Source organism: Staurois parvus, unplaced genomic scaffold, assembly GCF_062004578.1.
Source record: "Staurois parvus isolate SC_StPar_1 unplaced genomic scaffold, SC_StPar_1.0 ptg000147l, whole genome shotgun sequence".
Classification (NCBI taxonomy): domain Eukaryota; kingdom Metazoa; phylum Chordata; class Amphibia; order Anura; family Ranidae; genus Staurois; species Staurois parvus.
Genome location: NW_028317943.1, coordinates 28,062,569 through 28,080,975, shown reverse-complemented (window position 1 = coordinate 28,080,975; position 18,407 = coordinate 28,062,569). Strand labels below are relative to the sequence as shown.

At 40.4% G+C, this 18,407-nt stretch overlaps 2 protein-coding genes across 4 annotated transcripts in view; one reads left to right on the top strand and one right to left on the bottom strand.

Annotated features, from left to right (window-relative positions):
- Positions 1-15,901, bottom strand: part of DYRK2 (dual specificity tyrosine phosphorylation regulated kinase 2) — a 46,658-nt gene extending 30,757 nt beyond the window's left edge. The window contains exon 1 of the mRNA XM_089674183.1: positions 15,680-15,901. Coding sequence (XP_089530309.1) covers positions 15,680-15,683 — 4 coding nt within the window. The 5' untranslated portion in view covers positions 15,684-15,901. The remainder of the gene's footprint in view (positions 1-15,679) is intronic.
- Positions 15,171-18,407, top strand: part of LOC149464856 (uncharacterized) — a 183,332-nt gene continuing 180,095 nt past the window's right edge. For all 3 annotated transcript variants that reach the window (XR_016312300.1, XR_016312299.1, XM_089674185.1), the window contains exon 1: positions 15,171-15,305. The gene's annotated coding sequence lies outside the window, so the exon portion shown is untranslated. The remainder of the gene's footprint in view (positions 15,306-18,407) is intronic.

The window sequence follows — 18,407 nt, the reverse complement described above, 5'->3', positions numbered from 1 at the left end:
TCACGTCATTTATTTATTTATTCATCAGCACTTTTTTATCAGTCACTTTTGCATATGTTCATATTGTATGCATTATCTGTGGTAATTTTCTATTCAAGCGCTGCACCCATTGTTTGTATAGAAGTTCGATGCTATTTGGCTACCATGCAGAGCTGCACCAGATTTTGCACTCTGCGGTTTTAGTAAGTCAACCCCACTGAATGCTCTTCTGCAATAAACAGCCTGCCTGCTTTTATTTTTTAAAGAAAAGCTTATTATTTTTTTCTGGATGTTATCCAGAAGTAAATTGTAGAACAAATACCACATTTTTTAATATCCTGTGTTACTTGGTTGAACTAGATGTAGATGGATTTGTGTATTTTATTTATGGATTTTACCACAGTTAGCTTTAATACAGTTAGCTTAATTGTATGTAAATCTCTGTATTGAAAACATTAGCAAAACAGCTTTATTTTAGCGTGCTATATTAATGATGAAATATACAAACTTGTTTTATAGGTAGAAGATTATTTCATTCTATGACAGACGGTTGTGGTTTGATAGGTTGGAGAAATGACCTTGGCACCAGTTTCTATGCCATCTGATTCACAAATATGCCAAGGGCTGTCTGTTTCACACCAGGAAATTTACTAACCAATCTGGATTCTGGCAAAGGACAAATCCATTGAGAAAATATTAATTGAATGTACTACAGCTTTATGTGTGGGTTGGGAGTCTGCAGAGTAAACACCAGATACGGGGAAAACATGTTGATGAACAAAAACTGTACTTCATAATATGTATCGGTTATCAAATTAGTCAAATATGTTTTCAGATATACATTTCCATTGACAAATGTATATGTCTAATGGAATTGTGACACTGATATGTGCATTTTCATATGGTATCCATTTTGTTGGTAAAAAAAAAAGCCTACTTTTAACCAGCCTAAACAAAGTAATTTGCTGGTTTGCAGAATGAGCCAAAGAGCAGCATGTAAGGTACAGCCAGTTAATCATACTTTGAAGGATTTTAGAGGAGGTGAACTATATCACAAAATTCAATTCATCCCTCTTGTAGCATTCATTAAGATTCAAAATTGCACCTAAAAGTTACAGTCAAATAATGGAAGCTGGAATCTAACTATGGGGCAGTGGGGATCTGTTACTAAAGGAGTAGAGTATGTTCAGTTTGGAAAATAAATGAGGTGAAGTTTCGTGAAAATTCACTTTGAAAAGAATGCCTAATAATGTGCAAGAAAAAAATGGATGTCCGCTCATATTGAAGTCAGCACAGCTTTACCTCATTCACCAAGCTAAGTGAAAATTCACATTGCTAAGTAAACAACTTATACTCCTTTAAATCCATACCATAGGCCTATAACTTCCACTTTACATCAGTATAGTACTTACCTGTGAGCCATTTTCTAGCTACCACCTCATGTCTATGGTATCAGCTGACAGTCCTGAGCAATCTTACTCAAATGGGGAGATCTTGCTAGGACATGTTTGAAAAATGTGTTTGACCACCATTCCACAGAGACATTGTGACAAAGCTGCGCCATTTCGATGGTGACCAGCACTTTCTGGTTGTGCCTTGTGGCATAGGGAACTGAGTAGAGTTCTGAGCTCCACCTTTCCAAGCAGACGGTTCTGTTGCCAAGAACAGTAGGCGCACAAACACAATAAGGTTATGGGTTTGTCTGGACTGACCAGACCAACACGTGAAGATACAGTTGCTGAAGGAGCAGTGTGTGAACACTGTTGTGTTCTGGACTGAGCAACGGCTTTCTATTAAGCTGACAGCCGTTGTAGCCTGAGGTAGGCTACTATAGAGCCAGGAGGCTGTATATTTACTTTGAATGCTGGATGATGCTGGGTCCTCTATGTGGGAATCATGTTGTATGGAACCTTTACTTTTAAATCAAAGTGGGCAAAATAAGCCTTTAATAAGAATATTGGCAATCGGACTGCAACTCTACAATTGTGGCCAATCTTCACAGCATAATCATAAAGAATTGCCCAAAAGAAGTGTTCAAGAATATAAATGTAAGTAGTCAATGATGTAGCCAGCAATGAGTCTTTCATGAAGATGGTCAAATCATGTCTGTGTGTCTGACTGTCCTTGTATGTCTACAAGATTGTTCATCTTATCTGAGATTTAAAAAAGAGCACAGTTTTTGTTCCAAGTTGTTTAATCTCAAGAATTTTTTTGGACATATCTCTTACATTCAGAATCCCCAAGCACTATGTAATTGTTTAAATTATTTATGAGCTACAGTTACATTTGTGCAATCAATTTTTCCCACTGTATGTGTGCTATTTACATAAAACTATCCATACACTTAGTATGGTATTGATTTGTCAGTTCAATAAAATGTATTAACAGCTGTGTAGTATAGGGGCCTATCTAATCAATTAATTTATTTTCTGTAAATCCAATTAGGTGGAATCTCACAGTAAAGATTAAACTAGTTGTGAACATACAATGTTATAGACAATTTTTAATACAGTCCTAACTATGCAGGCACCATAATTGCTTTAGCTTAGTTTATAGTTTAAAAAATTATCTGTCTTGCCTTTTTTGCCAGGTTAAAAAGTTCTATCATGTGACCATGCATCTCATATTCCTGATAGGGGCTACAGGACACTGTGAAGACACACAGTGTGCCTGTACTCCCCTGGTGCCCAACCTGTGACTCAGGGGCCATATGCAGCACCTTGACACTTTGGGGTTTATTTACTAAAGCTGGAGAGTCCAAAATCAGACTCCCTTCTGCATAGAAACCAATCAGCTTCCAGGTTTCATTGCCAAAGCTTCATTGAACAAGCTGAGGTTAGAAGCTGATTGGTTTCTAGGCAGAAGGGAGTCTGATTTTGGACTCTCCAGCTTTAGTAAATAAACCCCTTTGGGTCTTTGCAGAGGCTGATCTGTATTTCCCTGTTACACTATTATAACAATGATTACAAGCAGTCATATGTATTGTCTCCAGTTTATGGCTATCTTCTGAAGCATTTCCCTAGTCTCCAACAACTCCTATAGCACGTTCACAGTCTCTGACAGTTTCCTGGATTATGTCCACAGTCTCTGACCAACTCTTGCATCATTTCTGCAGTTTCTTTTTTTTATTATTATCATCTTTTATTGAATTTTTATCTTAATACAAAAATCAAAATTATACCATTTATCAAAACATCTTTAATCCCACTAAATATCTTAAACCCTCCTATCCCCCCACCCATTAATTACCCCATCCACCTCATTTGGACCATTCCAATCTTAACCACTCTATTACTCCCATACACTTCCATTTACCCAATTTCATTCTCCAACTCTGTAACCAGGGCACCCATTATTTCCAGATATTTTCCCAATATTTTAAACACATACCAACTACTCCATTCTATCCTCATCAATATGATACAACTCTTCCATCGTATATACATATTCATTCCTCCTTATCAAATCTCTTAGTGTTGGGGGGGGGTCCCTTAACTGCCAAAATGTAGGTATAATCCCTTTTGCTGCTCTAATAGAATGGAATAATAGGCTATATTTATATTTTTTTAATGGTTCATCTATCCTATAAAATAGGCACACCCACGGATCGTTTTGAATAGTTATCCCTAGAGTCTCCTGTATTAGTTGGATCATCATTTCTGCAGTTTCTGCCCATCTCTTGTATCATGTCCATAGTCTTTGACTATACTCTGTTGTGTCTATTGTCTCTAACACTGAATATTCACTGAATTTAATGTGCAGCCCTTTGGTGATGCTGAGGGCCACACTTGAGGCCCACCATATCACGAAAGTTTACCACCACTTCTGTACTCCACAGTCTTTTTCAGCCTGAGGAAAGGAACAGTCTGTGCTTAGCAGGGGTGTGTTTTAAAGGCAGGCTATGGTTGGAAGAGGGTGTGTGGAAGAGGCAGGCTTTGATTGGTTGGGGTGTGGTGGCTCAACAAACTACCATATACAGGCATTTTGTGTATCTGCACAGTGTCCTGTACTTCTGGATAGTCAGCCAAATGATGCAAACTGACCATGCAAGCACAGACCAGCTTCTGTTCTTAATGTGGTCAGTTTAGAACAAGGAAGAAAGGTGAATGGCAGGATCAACCAGGTACTTCAGATGGAATCAGGGCCGTCTTTAAGGAGGGGCAAAAGGGGCAGCTGTCCTGGGCCCAGTCATTGTTGTGGGGCCTATAGTAACTGCCCCATACTTGCCAGTTGTCCTGATTTACATTCCCTTGTCCCGTGAAGTCTTTATCCCATGCTGTGTCCCCATATCTCAGTGTGAAGTGCTGTCACTTATGCTGCCCAGCTCTGTCCTATTGCCATGTACAGATGACTCATGTGTGCATTCATATGTAAATAGATGTGGCAATGTTGCATTCATATGTAAATACCAATGGCAATGTGGCATTCGTATGTAAATAGTGGTGGCATTCATATGTATATTATTCCCCCAGAGGTTCCAGCCACCATCACCTCTGCTGAATGCTGACCACTGGGGAGGTAAACAGGGGCATGCTTGAAAGTCCTGCCTGCAACTGTGGTCACTGAGCCTACCATCAGCCTGTTCTGGGAATGTAAGCAAAGTGGGTGGGGGTGTTTACAGAGATAGGCAGAAAAGGAAATTACAGTTTGGGGTGCACAGGTGAGCAAGGAGGGGATGTACAGAGGTAAGGAAGGTGGATGCAAAGATGAGCAAAGGAGGCATGTAAAGTTAAGGTGGGGGAGGAGTTGGAGAGTTGAGGATGGGGAAGATTTGGGGTGCAGAGGTTAGCAGGGAAATTTAGGATGCAAAGTTGTTCTGATGGGGTTGATAAAGATGTACGCCACATGTAGGGTAGCCTATTCATTTCAATGGGCTGCTCTATGCACTAGAAATGCGGTGAAAGGTCCATGACACTTTCAGCATTGTGAATTTTGGTGCATGTGAAAACAGGCATGTCAGCGGATGCGTTAGGATGTCATTAACAATTAATGCCACTGCTGTGTATCTGCTAAAGGGCAGCATGTTTCTGTGGTGTAAGGAAAGCGACTTTGCATGCGTTCCCGACACGCACAAATGTGAACAAAGGCTAGATGTCTCAATTACATTGGTGGTAGAAACTCCACTTTATATTGGTAGTTGTTAAAAAATCCTAACTTGTATTTGTACTCATCGTCGTATCCTACCTTACATTGGTGGTCCATGTAGAAGCACCCCTTAAATTGGTGGTCAGTGTAAATTCCCCCTTACATTGGTGGCCAGTGTAGAAATGTATTGATTGTTGGTGTAAAATCCCCTATTATATTGGTGGTCAGTATAAATTTCCCTTTACATTGATGGTAAGTGCAGAATTGCCCTTACACTGGTGTAAGTGTAAATCCCTCCTTAGATTGGCCATCAGTGTAAATCCCCCCTTTCTTTGGTGGTTGGTGTAAAAATGTCATGTTCCATCTCCATCCAGCACTGCCACTGATCTCATCCCCCCCACCACAGCCACTGATCCCAGGAGTCCTAGGATCCCTAGGAGTTTTCTGTCTGTTGGTGGGTTCCCTCACCTTTTCAGTCCATGGTGTACAGACAGTGAGGGGATGATGTGGTGAGCTGTAATGATGTGCTATAACCTCTAGTAATCAATAAGTGGTAATGATGCACAGTAACCAATAGCAACCAATCAGTGAGAAGTATTGATGTGCAGTAACCTCTAGTAACCAATCAATGAACAATAATGATGTGCAGTAACCTGTAGTAACCAATCAGTTAGCAGTAATGATGTGCAGTAACCTCTAGCAGTCAATCAGTTACCAGTAATGATGTGCAGTAACCTCTAGCAACCAATCAGTGAGCGGTAAGGATGTGCAGTAACCTCTAGCAACCAATCAGCAAGCAGAAATCATGTTCTGTAACCTCTAGCAACTAATCAGTGAACCATAATGTGTGTAACTTCTAGCAGCCAGGCAGTGAGTAGTAATGATATGCTGTAACCTTTGGCAACCAACCATAATCGCTGCCTGATCTGCTCCAGTAAACTGATTCTGAGTCTAGCAGCTATTTATTGTATGTCTCAGAGGAGGTGGAGAGCAAAATTGCATGGGGGTGCAAGAAAATGTTTTCCCAGGGTCCAAATAATATTTAAAATGGCCCTGGATGGAATGGTATATGACAATGATAGACAGTATGTTTTATAAAAGACACATACAGTATGTGAACACACAAAAACAATTAGGGTAACATACACTTTAATTAATTTATGTATTAAACCTGGTGGTAAATCTTACTGCTTGTGGTATTTTCAGTATGACCACTATTTGAAAGAAATATTGCAATTTATTAAGCTATAGCTATCAAAAATTGCCATAACGTTCTTTATTTATAGCAATGAACTGAATATAATAGTCACATTGCTAAAAATAAAAATTGTTGTGGTTTATTGAATTGAGTTTTCCAAGTATTAAATGACATTTCCATGCAACAGGACTACGCAACAGGACTACGAAGGCACAAAAGTTAAACACTGCTGAAAACATCCAACATTTTTATTCTTCTGTCAGTCATGGTGCAAAAAGTATGAGTGTGACCTCAGCCTCGGAGTCAGAATCCATCTGACACACATATTCCATTGGGATTAAGTTCCCACGTTTCCTGCTGCTATTACTTTCGATGCAGTTCCTTATTGCACCTGTCTGATGACACAGTTATTCATCAGCTTTATAAAAATGACAGGATACTTAATGAAGGAAGTATGATGGTATGACTGTTTTTTGCAGGAAATTTTTGAATATATAATAAACTTTATGAATGTAGCTAAGATAATATTCTGTGACCAATTGTTAACTTCTGTGTATTTCCATATTAACTGTACATTCTGTGTTACCTTAAAAAGAGAGAAATTAACTGTACATTCTTCTGTTCATAAATGCTTTGGATCCACATTAGACTGAAAGATGACCCCTATAGTTTAACATGTGTATCGTAGTTTATTATTACTGAATGCATGTATATGTTTTTCCGCACCGCATCAGTGTGAACCAGGGCTAAATAGAAAACCCTTTTCCCTGCCAGAATTCTGTACAGGAGAACCTTTGCTCGCTATGTGAAAGCCATGGTCTCTGTGAAGAGGTACGACGCACCCTTTGCTGAGTCAAACCTATAGCTCTGCAATCAGCAAAGCCATGCTCCCTGCTGATTGGAGAGGTCTGGCTCTGAATAAGCTGGAGGCGTGTAAGACCCCTGCAGAAAGAGACCACTACTTCCACACAGACAACATCAGCAATCCCTTCTCTGCAGCATGCTGGTAGGGCACAGGCTCATCTACTCATGCTGCAGCTGCTGCCTAAAGAAAACAAACTGTAAGGCCTCATTCACACTTTGCTGTTTTGAATCAAGGACAGAATCGCCACAATTCTGCCCGCAACTTACAAATAACAAATCACATAACAGCGTTTTAAGGTGCCATTCATTTTAATGGCACCTAAAAATGTGGTGCGGTTCTGCCGCAATTGTTACGCAACAGATCACTGCAAACCGCATTGCACAAAGCGTGTCACCCAATAGAAGCTCCTGAACTTTCAACAATGAACTGATCTACAAACGAAGCAGAACCGCAACATGTTTTTAGGTTCACACTGTTGTGCAACTAGTTATTTTAGTAAAGCGTTTTGAAATCACGGGTAGAATCGTGGCAATTCTGCCCACGATTTAAAACGCCATAGTGTGAATGGGGCCTAAGACTTGGGCTGGATTTGCTGTGCCTGGAATGTATTTAGCTGATTTCAACTGAAAGTTTAATTAATCTTTGAGTGTTTTATAAAAGGTAACTTGACTGAGCCAAGGGCAGAGGAGAGCTGCAAGAGACAGAGCTGAGACAGGTGCAGAGTTGCATGCGAGCAGAGTGGTACTTAGAGATGATCTGAGGGACCAGACCAAAGGCTCGAGGCTTAAGCAGTGCATTGCGAGAGGAAGCTAGGAGGCTTGATTTCATTTTTCTTTGTGTTTGAAATGATTGTGATTCCTCTGTGAGGCCAACTGTCTTGTTGGAACTTTTACTTGGGACTTTGTTGGAAGCCCTAAAACAGAATTTTCTGGCCAGATTAAATTCATGGGAAAGCATAACACATGGATGAAACCTCATGAAGATCACAATATATAAGGACAGGGTAAAAATCAAGTGTATTTTTTATATTCTAATGCAGTTCTTCTGCCATAGACAATGGTTTACAGAGGTCATATGGTAATTAAGTCCCTCCTGTATGGTGTTTTCTCAAGTCTTGGTTTTATTTCATAATCTCAAAACCCCGCTGTAGTTGTACTTTTTTTTACGACTTAAGGAGAAGTCTAAAATCCATACATAACTAGCTTAATGAAGGCAATAGGGACATGATGCTTACAGAATGTCCCTGTTGTCTTCATTAAGTTAGTCATTAAATTAGAATTCCAGTCAAATCATAATTATACTTAAACCTGCTCCCACCCCCAATTTAAGCCTATTCTAACTACCCTGTAAAGGAAAGATGTCTATACTTTCCTATTCTGAGGGCACTCCATTCTGGTCGCATGATCTCTCTAGCGGATGACTTCAGTGCAGAGGAGAGATCGCTTACAACAGCTAAAGAGTCTGGGTGGTGACGTCACCCATAGGCCTACTATGGGACATCAGCCAAGGCAACAAAGGTGGCTCAAGAAGAAGCACATCAAGGTCTTGAAGTGGCCTAGCCGGTCTCCAGACCTTAATCTGATTGAAAATCTGTAGAGGGAGCTGAAAGTTCGAGTTGCCAAACATCAGCCACCAAACCTTAATGACTTGGAGAGGATCTACCAAGAGGAGTAGGCAAAAATCCCTCCTGAGATGTGCGCAAACCTGGTGGCCAACTACAGGAAACGTCTGACCTCTGTGATTTCCAACAAGGGATTTGCCACCAAGTCATGTTTTGTAAAGGGGATCAAATACTTATTTCCCTCATGAACATGCAAATCAGTGCATAATTTGTTAGACATGCATTTCTTTTGAATTTTTTGTTGCTATTCTGTCTCTCAGTGTTACAATACACCTACCATTCGATTTTTAGACTGATCATTTCTTTGTGAGTGGGCAAACATTCAAAATCAGCAGGGGATCAAATACTTATTTCCTTCACTGTATAGTTAGTATTTGACTGGACTTCTGCTTTAAGTTAGTCATGTATTCCTTTTAGCCTTCTCCTAGATCTTTGATAATAGGTAGATCATTCTGATGAGCCAAATCCATGTAAAATGGGTCTCAGACAAGAACTGTGGTGACATATGAATTACATTAAAGCATATCTATAGATGGATTTCCCATTTCCCCTGTTCTGGTGACACAGTTTACCAGACAGGAAGCAAGTGAAATTCTACAACAGCAACACAGACTGAAGTAAAATTGCATTTTAACCACTTGCCCTCCAGAAGATTTACCCCCTTCCTGACCAGGCCATTTTTTGTGTTACAGCGCTGCGTTATTTTAACTGACAATTGCGCAGTCATGCAACGCCGCACCCAAATTAAATTTACGTTCGTTACCCATGAATAGAGATTTCTTTTGGTGGTATTTGATCGCCTGTGCGGTTTTTATTTTTTGCGCTATAAAAAAAAGTAAATTTTGAGAAAAAAACTATATTTTTGACTTTTTGCTACTAAACATATCCAGTAAAAAATTTTTAAAAATCTAATTTCTTCATACATTTAGGCCAAAATGTATTCTGCTACATGTCTTTGCTAAAAAGAAATCCCAATACGTGTAAATTAATTGGTTTACGTGAAAGTTATAGCATTTACAAATGGCGGTATAGATAGTAGAATTTTTTTTTTTTTTTTTTTTACTAGTAATGGCTGCAATCAGCGAATTCTAGCGGGACTGCAGCAGGCATTCTGACACTGGGGGAACTGATTGGTGTCACTGACATCCCCAGTGACACCAATAGAGTGATCAGTGCTAAAAAAAAAAAGCATTGATTCTGTACTAATGGCACTGGACAGGAAGGGGTTAACATGTGGGGTGATCAAAGGGTTAACTGTGTGCTGTGTCCGTGTGCTTCACTGTAAGCACACTGCTTTGGATGGCTGTACTGTGTACAGCCATCCAAAGCAGTGTGCACAAGCTGACAGGGAGGAGAACTGTATTGTTTACATACAGTTCTCCTCCCCATCGGAGATGTTCGTGAATCACTAGGCGCCGGCAAGTAATCAGACCCGGTCATTGACAGCAGCAGCCCCGAATGGCAGCACAGGTAGGCGCCTCACTCTCGCCCCCTACCCGAAAATGCAAAATCACGTATATATACGTGATTTTGCACAGCTGTGCTGCCCTGTAGCAGTATGTTTTGCAGGCATAGTCAGAGCCCTCCAGCTTTGTCTGCTCCTCCCTCCTCCAGGTGCCACCTTAGCAAGGTGGGTACTATGGAGCAGGGGCGGACTGACAACTCATGGGGCCCCCGGGCAATAAGTGATCATGGGGCCCCTGTATCCTCGCCCACACTCAAACCACACCCAAAAAAGCCTATGAAAGGTACCAGGGGCATCTCATGGGGCCCCCTACTAACCTCGGGCAGTGCCTGAGTTCCCAAATGGTCAGTCCACCCCTGCTATGGAGACATCTATGCTTGCACGTTCCTGAACTCAAACCACACCCAAAAAAGCCTATGAAAGGTACCAGAGGCATCTCATGGGGACCCCTACTGACCTCGGACAGTGCCTGAGTTCCCAAATGGTCAGTCCGCCCCTGCTATTGAGACATCTATACTTGCCGCTCCTAAGCTGGGCTGTGTGCGCTCATAGACACACAGTGCTAGTAAGCCATGTCCCCACACCTTCTCACAGGAGTTTGACTGACAACAGAAAGAGCCTATGGCTCCTGCTGTTCTCAGTGTCTCCATGAGACCCAAGAGTCAGACTAGTGGTGCCACAGTTGAAACAGTGCTGGAGTGGTGTCAGTAGCCAGGTCAGTGTTTGGGGATGAGGTTGGATAGAACAGGTAGAGGGGCATTTTTTACCTTAATGCAGGAAATTCATTAAGGTATAAAACGTTTTGACTTTAGAACTACTAAGAAGCAGTTGTTCAGCTTTAACCCGGAAGCTAGTGGAGATCACTAAAGCATCGGTGCCTGCTACGGTGATTTGCAACTTCCTGAGGCATCAGCCAGGTATGGTTAATGTTGTAGCTTCCATCTGTCCCTGATTTTGAGGGACTGTCCCTCATTTGGAACAAAGGCCCTCTGTCCCTCCTTTCTTTTCATTTTGGTCTGATCTATATAGTTGTATATAAAATGCAAGATTTATTCATCAAAAAGTGTTTTACAGTGCTAAACCTTAATCCAATTTCTAAATTGCTGCACTGTAAATTTCAAAAGCCAATGTAAAATAATAGTAGTGGTAAGAAATAGCAAGTGTTCCACCAATTATGGTCATCTGATAATAAAATACTGAAATGGGAGGATTTTACTGATAGTACCCCACTCTGGAATAACTTTATAACTAATAAGCTCCTTTTGGAGGTTAACAAATTAAAGGGTTTTGGGATGTGACAGGAAAGGGGAGTGAGATATCTATCCCAAATGTATGATGGCCATGCCTTGAAGACATTCCAGGCTCTTCAGATGGAATTTAATCTCCCGACACAAAAGTTTTTTTAATACTTACAGTTGAGACATGCCCAAACTACCCAGGCTCATACCTATCATATAGCAGAAAAAACACCCAATCTTATGGCTACTTAAGTGAACCGATTCTAAAGAAGGTCTCATTTCTCAATTATATGGGACTCTGATGAAAAAAAGAACGTGGGTTTAACGAGTCAATTTTTGTATAATTCTCCTTTAAGGGGGATGTCCGACTCTTGCTAATATGTGTCCCTCATTTCCATCTCAGAAAGTTGGGAGGTATGGTTAATGAACAGTTACATTGGTTCAAGCTAGACCATTCTAACTACACTGCTCAAACAATTTAAAGGAACACTTTGAAAGCACATCAGATCTCAATGGGGAAAAATATCATGCTGGATATCTATACTGATATGGACTGGGTAATGTGTTAGGAACGTAAGGATGCCCCATCGTTTGATGGAAATGAAAATTATCAACCTACAGAGGACTGGCTTGAAAGACACCGCAGAAATCAAAGTGAAAAAATTATGCAGCAGGCTAGCCCATTTTGCTGAAATTTCATTGCAGCAACTCAAAATGGTACTTAGTAGTTCATATGGCCCACACGTGCTTGTATGCATGCCTTACAAGGTTGGGGCATGCTCCTAATGAGACGACAGATTGGTGTCCTGGGGGATTTCCTCCCAGATCTGGACCAGGGCATCACTGAGCTCCTGGACAGTCAGAGGTGCAACCTGGTGGTGTCAAATGGACCGAAACATGATATCCCAGAGGTGTTCTTTTGGATTTAGGTCAGGCGAGCCTGGGGACCATTCAGTGGTATCAATTCCTTCATCCTCCGGGAACAGCCTGCATACTCTTACCACATGAGGCGGGGCATTGTCGTGCACCAGGAGGAACCCAGGACCCACTGCACCAGCGTAGGGTCTGACAATGGGTTAAAAGATTTTATCCTGATACCTAATGGCAGTCAGGGTGCCATTGTCTAGCCTGTAGAGGTCTGTGCATCCCTCCATGGATATGCCTCCCCAGACCATCACTGACCCACCACCAAAACAGTCATGCTTAACGATGTTACAGGCAGCATAACGTTCTACACAGCTTCTCAAGACCCTTTCACATCTGTCACATGTGCTCAGGGTGAACCTGCACTCATCTGTGAAGAGCACAGGGCCCCAGTGGCGGACCTGCCAACTCTGGTGTTCAATGGCAAATGCCAATTGAGCTCTTTGGTGCACAGGGCCCACTAGAGGACGTCGGGCCCTCAGGCCACCCTCATGAAATCTGTTTCTGATTGTTTGGTCAGAGACATTCACAAAAGTGGCCTGCTGGAGGTCATTTTGTAGTAGGGCTCTAACAGTGCTCATCCTGTTCCTCCTTGCACAAAGGAGCAGATACTGGCCCTGCTGATGGGTTAAGGACCTTCTACGGCCCTGTCCAGCTCTCCTAGAGTAAATGTATGTCTCTTGGAATCTCCTCCATGCTCTTGAGACTGTGCTCGGAGACACAACAAACCTTTTGGCAATGGCACATATTGATGTGCTATCCTGGAGGAGTTGGACTACCTGTGTAGGGTCCAGGAAATGCCTCATGCTACCAGTAGTGACACTGACCCCAGCCAAATTCCTGTTTTGGGGGTCATCTCATTGTTGCCCATCTATGGCACCTGTTGTTAATTTCATTAACACCAAAGCAGCTGAAACTGATTAACAACCCCCTCTGCTACTTAACTGACCAGATCAATATCCCAGGACATTAGTTGACTTGATGCTATACTCTGATTAAAAAGTGTTCCTTTAATGTTTTTGAGCTGTGTATATAAAAATATCCATACCTGGAATTCCTCTTTAAAATATGCTTTATGCAAGGCCGGTGACACACACACATTTCTAAAGATTTGCAAATATCTGGTCTCCCAAGGTACATATTCAGCTAACAGGCTTATACTCTGATTTAGGTCAGTGGAAACTTGGAAGAAAAACAGGAAACCAGCATTTTCAGAAGGAATCCTACATAGTCTACAGTACATATTTATATCATTACAAGTTAGCTTTAAATATTTTTAACATTATTTCTGCCTGTATTATGATTGTTTTGCACTTGTTTTGCACTAAATGCCTAATGACACAATATTCCCTCTTACTTGCAATTGGCAGTATCCAATTTACTATTGGGTATATTTACAATATCAAATCATTTATATTGTTTATATACCTAATGCCACTTTTGAATACCTTAGAAACCAGAAACTACAGATATGTGGTGGGGGTCAAAGCATATAGACTCCCTTTACTTTGGTTGACTATAGTATACTGGAAGAAGAGGTCTGTCACTATTTTGTGGACTGCTAACAGAACAGACCAGGACATAATAGGATTTTACAAAGGTGCAATCACCATCGATCATAACCTTGCTCATGCATGCTCCAGGTTTCTGTCTCTGTAAGGAGATCAGTTGTAGACTCCTGTATGGTTTTAACAGTAAGTATAAAGTATGTAACTGAGCTAAACATGAAATTGATATAGACCGCTCTTCAACATTTAAAATTAATATCAAGGAAACACTGCTAAGATAATAACATAGCTGAATAAACATATGAAAGGAGAAATAAGAATATAAAGTGATATTTAATAATTATAACAATAGTTACTTTTTTCTAATTTCAGATAGTTATTGAACTTTATTAATCCCAGAGGAGTCAAAATGCATTGCTACCATCTGAATCCATTTTACAGGTATTAGGCCTCTATCACACTGGCAATGACATACATATGTTTTCAGGACATTTCTAAACGCATATAAATAATTTTAAATGGTGTAAATCACACTGCGCATTTAGGGCTCATTCACACAGGCAGAAAAATCCATTTAGATGCGCACTGCACATAGTTTTGTGCGTATCTAAATGCAGCACTATAGTAATCAATGAGCCCATAAACAAAGCTGCACCTATCTGCAAAAATGTGCACTGTGTTTAGCTGCACAAAAAAAAGAACACCTTTGCATCCACGGTGGCACAGATCTGCAGATTGTATGTTGAAATGCACACAAACATGCCTAAACGTATATGCATGTAAGTGTGTAGCCATTCATTTGAATAAAAAAAAAATTGTACAGGTCTAAAGGCTGTACTCATCTAAATGCATCTAAATGTGAGTACTTTACATGCATATTTTCTTGCGTTCATGCAGAGAATATGCATATGCCCGTGTGAAAGGGCCCTTACCTGAATTTAAGTGCCTTCAGTTTAGGGGTTTTTAGAGAAAATAGAATTGTGTGCAGATTAGATACTCAAAACACGTATAAACTCCTGCTTATAGTTTCCAGGTAAGGTTAGTGTGAATGTGACCTAAAAGTGTAAACTCTAACAATAAAGTTCCCTCATTAGCTTCTTTATGATCTGGTAAATATACTATTCTAATAATTTTGTTATAGCTGCTCAAAAAGCACAAAAAAATTACTGTTCATCTGGCCAGAAATCCCGTGAGCTGATAATTTCCTGTGCTGTCTTCTTCTGCGAACAGTTATCAGTTAACATTGTTCCCTGTATAGCCCTAACAAACTCCCTTCCAAAGGTCAAAACGATGCTTCTCTTGGATACATTTGGGTTGTCACCCTGTAACAGGAAGCGTGTGCCTAGCAGGATCCCCAGATGAAATTAGGAAGATAAAAGTGTGTAAAAAGAAAACAAATACAGCCGCCATATCAAAGGAAAGGTAAGCTGCAATACATTAATTTTGTTTCTTGGGTGTAGATGCACTTTAAAGAGCCAGCACTGCATATTACATGTATACATCATCCAGAACACATATCCTTTTTTATATATATATATATATATATAGCAACTTGATTACATTTTAAATGCACATTTTAATCCTAACCTTCACAGTAAAGAGTTATTCACACCTTTCCAACACAAAACAAAATGCAGCTAGCTAGAACATACTAGAGTTTCATAAAATACAAGTATAATAAATAATATCACCAGGAAAAACATATGGAAATGTCAGGGTCATTGCATATATTCCAAGTTAATTGGATTTTTTAGTATTTCTCCTTGTATATGAATTGAATTGAAGGTTGCACTTACCCATAATTAAGGATGTCTATTTCATGGTGTGTTTGCTGGAAATGAACTGCTACAGGGTCTGAAGACTGAAGGCATAGTAGAGAATTGATGGTTCTATTTAAAGCCTTGTTCCTGCTCTCCTGTTTCTGTATTATCATTAACAGGAACACTGCTGCTCGATGACAAGTTTAGCAGAAGAGAAATAAACAAGGAACAAATAGTCTGTTTCCTGTAGCTTCTGTAAGATGACTATTTGTACCTGTACATTTATGCAGGAGGGAGCAGATGGAGTGTTCTATGGAGGACGGGAAATGTCACACTAGCTGTCTCCCAAGATGTGATGAGAGTACAGAAGGAGTGGGAGTCCATCATTATGTTGCGTGGTGTATTTTTGCCATACTCCTCAGCACAGGCAGCATTCAAGCATCGTTTGTAGCCAACATTTACTTTCTATAACAAATATCACGATTTGTATCGGGGCCTAAATGTACTGTGGCGCTTCATTCTATTTCTTGGAAAAACTAGAAGAATAATAAGGAATGTTCATTGTTTTCACTTCCAAAGAATTGTTAACAGTTTGATACCTTCAAAACATACATACATATTCATGTTTTTATCATTTGTAATTAACCACTTGCCCTCCAGAGGATTTATCCCCCTTCCTGACCAGGCCATTTTTTGCCTTACGGCGCTGCGTTATTTTAACTGACAATTGTGCGGTCATGCAATGCTGCACCCAAATGAAATTTACTTTCTTTTTTTTTTTTCACGAATAGAGTTTTCTTTCGGTGGTATGGTGCGGTTTTTATTTTTTGCGCTATAAAAAAGAAAAATACCGACAATTTTGAGAAAAAAACAATATTTTTGACTTTTTGCTATTAAACTAAAATTTTTAAATGTAAAGGGACAAAAAACAGATGTAAACAGTGAAAAACGGATGTAAACTGATTAAAAACTGATGTAAACTGATGAAAAACAGATGTAAACTGACATAAACTGATGAAAAACTGATGTGAACTGATCCGTTTTTTCTTGGAAAAAATGTGACTGAATTAATCCAAAAAAACAGAATGCTGTGTGAAAGGGGCCTAAACGTGAATGTGGTAAAGCTTCACTTTGTAAAGAATACCCAATCAGGTGCAAGGAAATAAAAAGATTGTATTTTTGTTTGCACATGATTGGATGAAGGAAATCAGCTTTACCACATCTACTATACTCTGGGGAAAATCGGTGCAACTACACATGCAAAGTGCACAGTAGGGTATTTGTCTTCAGTAAATTCGCCCCAGTATCTATTTAAACAAGTAAAAGGAAGAGGAGGCAGATAGCTAAATAGAGCCATGCTGGTAGTAGTAGTAGCAGAAGGATTGATAGTGGTTGTAGAAAGGTCAGAGATCCAACCTCTGCCCCACAGAGCCTTGTTGTTCTGGCAGACTTTGTCTCTGTCCATTTGCAACTTTTGCAAGTCCTGCAATTCAAAGAGCACAATACTTGGAAAAACTAAGGCCCCTTTCACACGACGGGTCCAATCAGGTCCGCCTGTCAGTTTTTCAGGTGGACCTGATCAGACTCTCCATTCACCCCTATTTGATCTTGTCCGCTAAAAAAAAAAAAAAAGATGATTGGATCAGAGGGCAGTCGGGTGTAAAAAGACAGCGGAATCCATTTGAACTCAACCGTCCAAAGAGCAGAACATGCTCTGTCTGCGTGCGCTCTGCATAAACTGAGCGGACATGGACCTGTCATCTGCCTGCTCTGCTCTGATCAGCAGGGGATCAGCTGACAGATTCCCTGCTTAACTAAATAGAGCCCACCCTGTGTGAAAGGGGCCTTAACCATTATAGGACTGTCCATCTGCATTGTACTGCAGACAGTCAGCTTGTACAGGCACAGTGACGTAATTGTATGTTGTTCCCTGCTTCTGGGTTCAGTACTATTGGCCACAGAGGAATTTTTTGCGTTATGGCGCTGCGTTATTTTAACTGACAATTGCGCAGTTATGCAAAGCTGCACCCAAGTGCAATTTACGTCCTTTTTTTCCCACAAATTGAGCTTTCTTTCAGTGACATTTGATCACCTGTGCAGTTTTATTTTTTGCACTATAAGCAAAAAAAGACTGACAATTTTGAGAAAAAAACAGTATTTTGGAATTTTTGCTATTAAACATGTCCAGTAAAAAAATTTTAAAAATCAAATTGCGTCATACATTTAGGCCAAAATATATTCTGCTACATGTCTTTGATAAAAAGAAACCCCAATACGTGTAAATTAATTGGTTTACATGAAAGTTATAGCGTTTACAAATGGCAGTATATATACTGGGATTTATTTAATTTTTGTTTTACTAGTAATGGCGGCAATCAGCGACTTATAGCGGATCTGCGGCAGGCATTCTGACGCTAGGGGGAACTGACTTGGTGTCACTGTCATCCTCAGTGACACCAATACAGTTATCAGTGCTAATAAAAAGCACTGACACTGTACTAATGGCACTGGACAAGAAGATGTTAACATGTGGGGCAATCAAAGAGTTAACTGTGTGCTGTTTTACTGTAAGCTGTGTGTGTGCTTTCAACTGTAAGCACACTGCTTTGTATGGCTTTGCTATGCAAAGCCATACAAAGCAGTGTACAGGGGCTGACAGGGGAGAGAACTGTATTTTTTACTCGGCAATCACCAGGTGCCGGTGAGTAATCACCGGCCGGGACCCAGTGATTGACAGCTGAGGCCGCAGATAGCGGCACGGGTA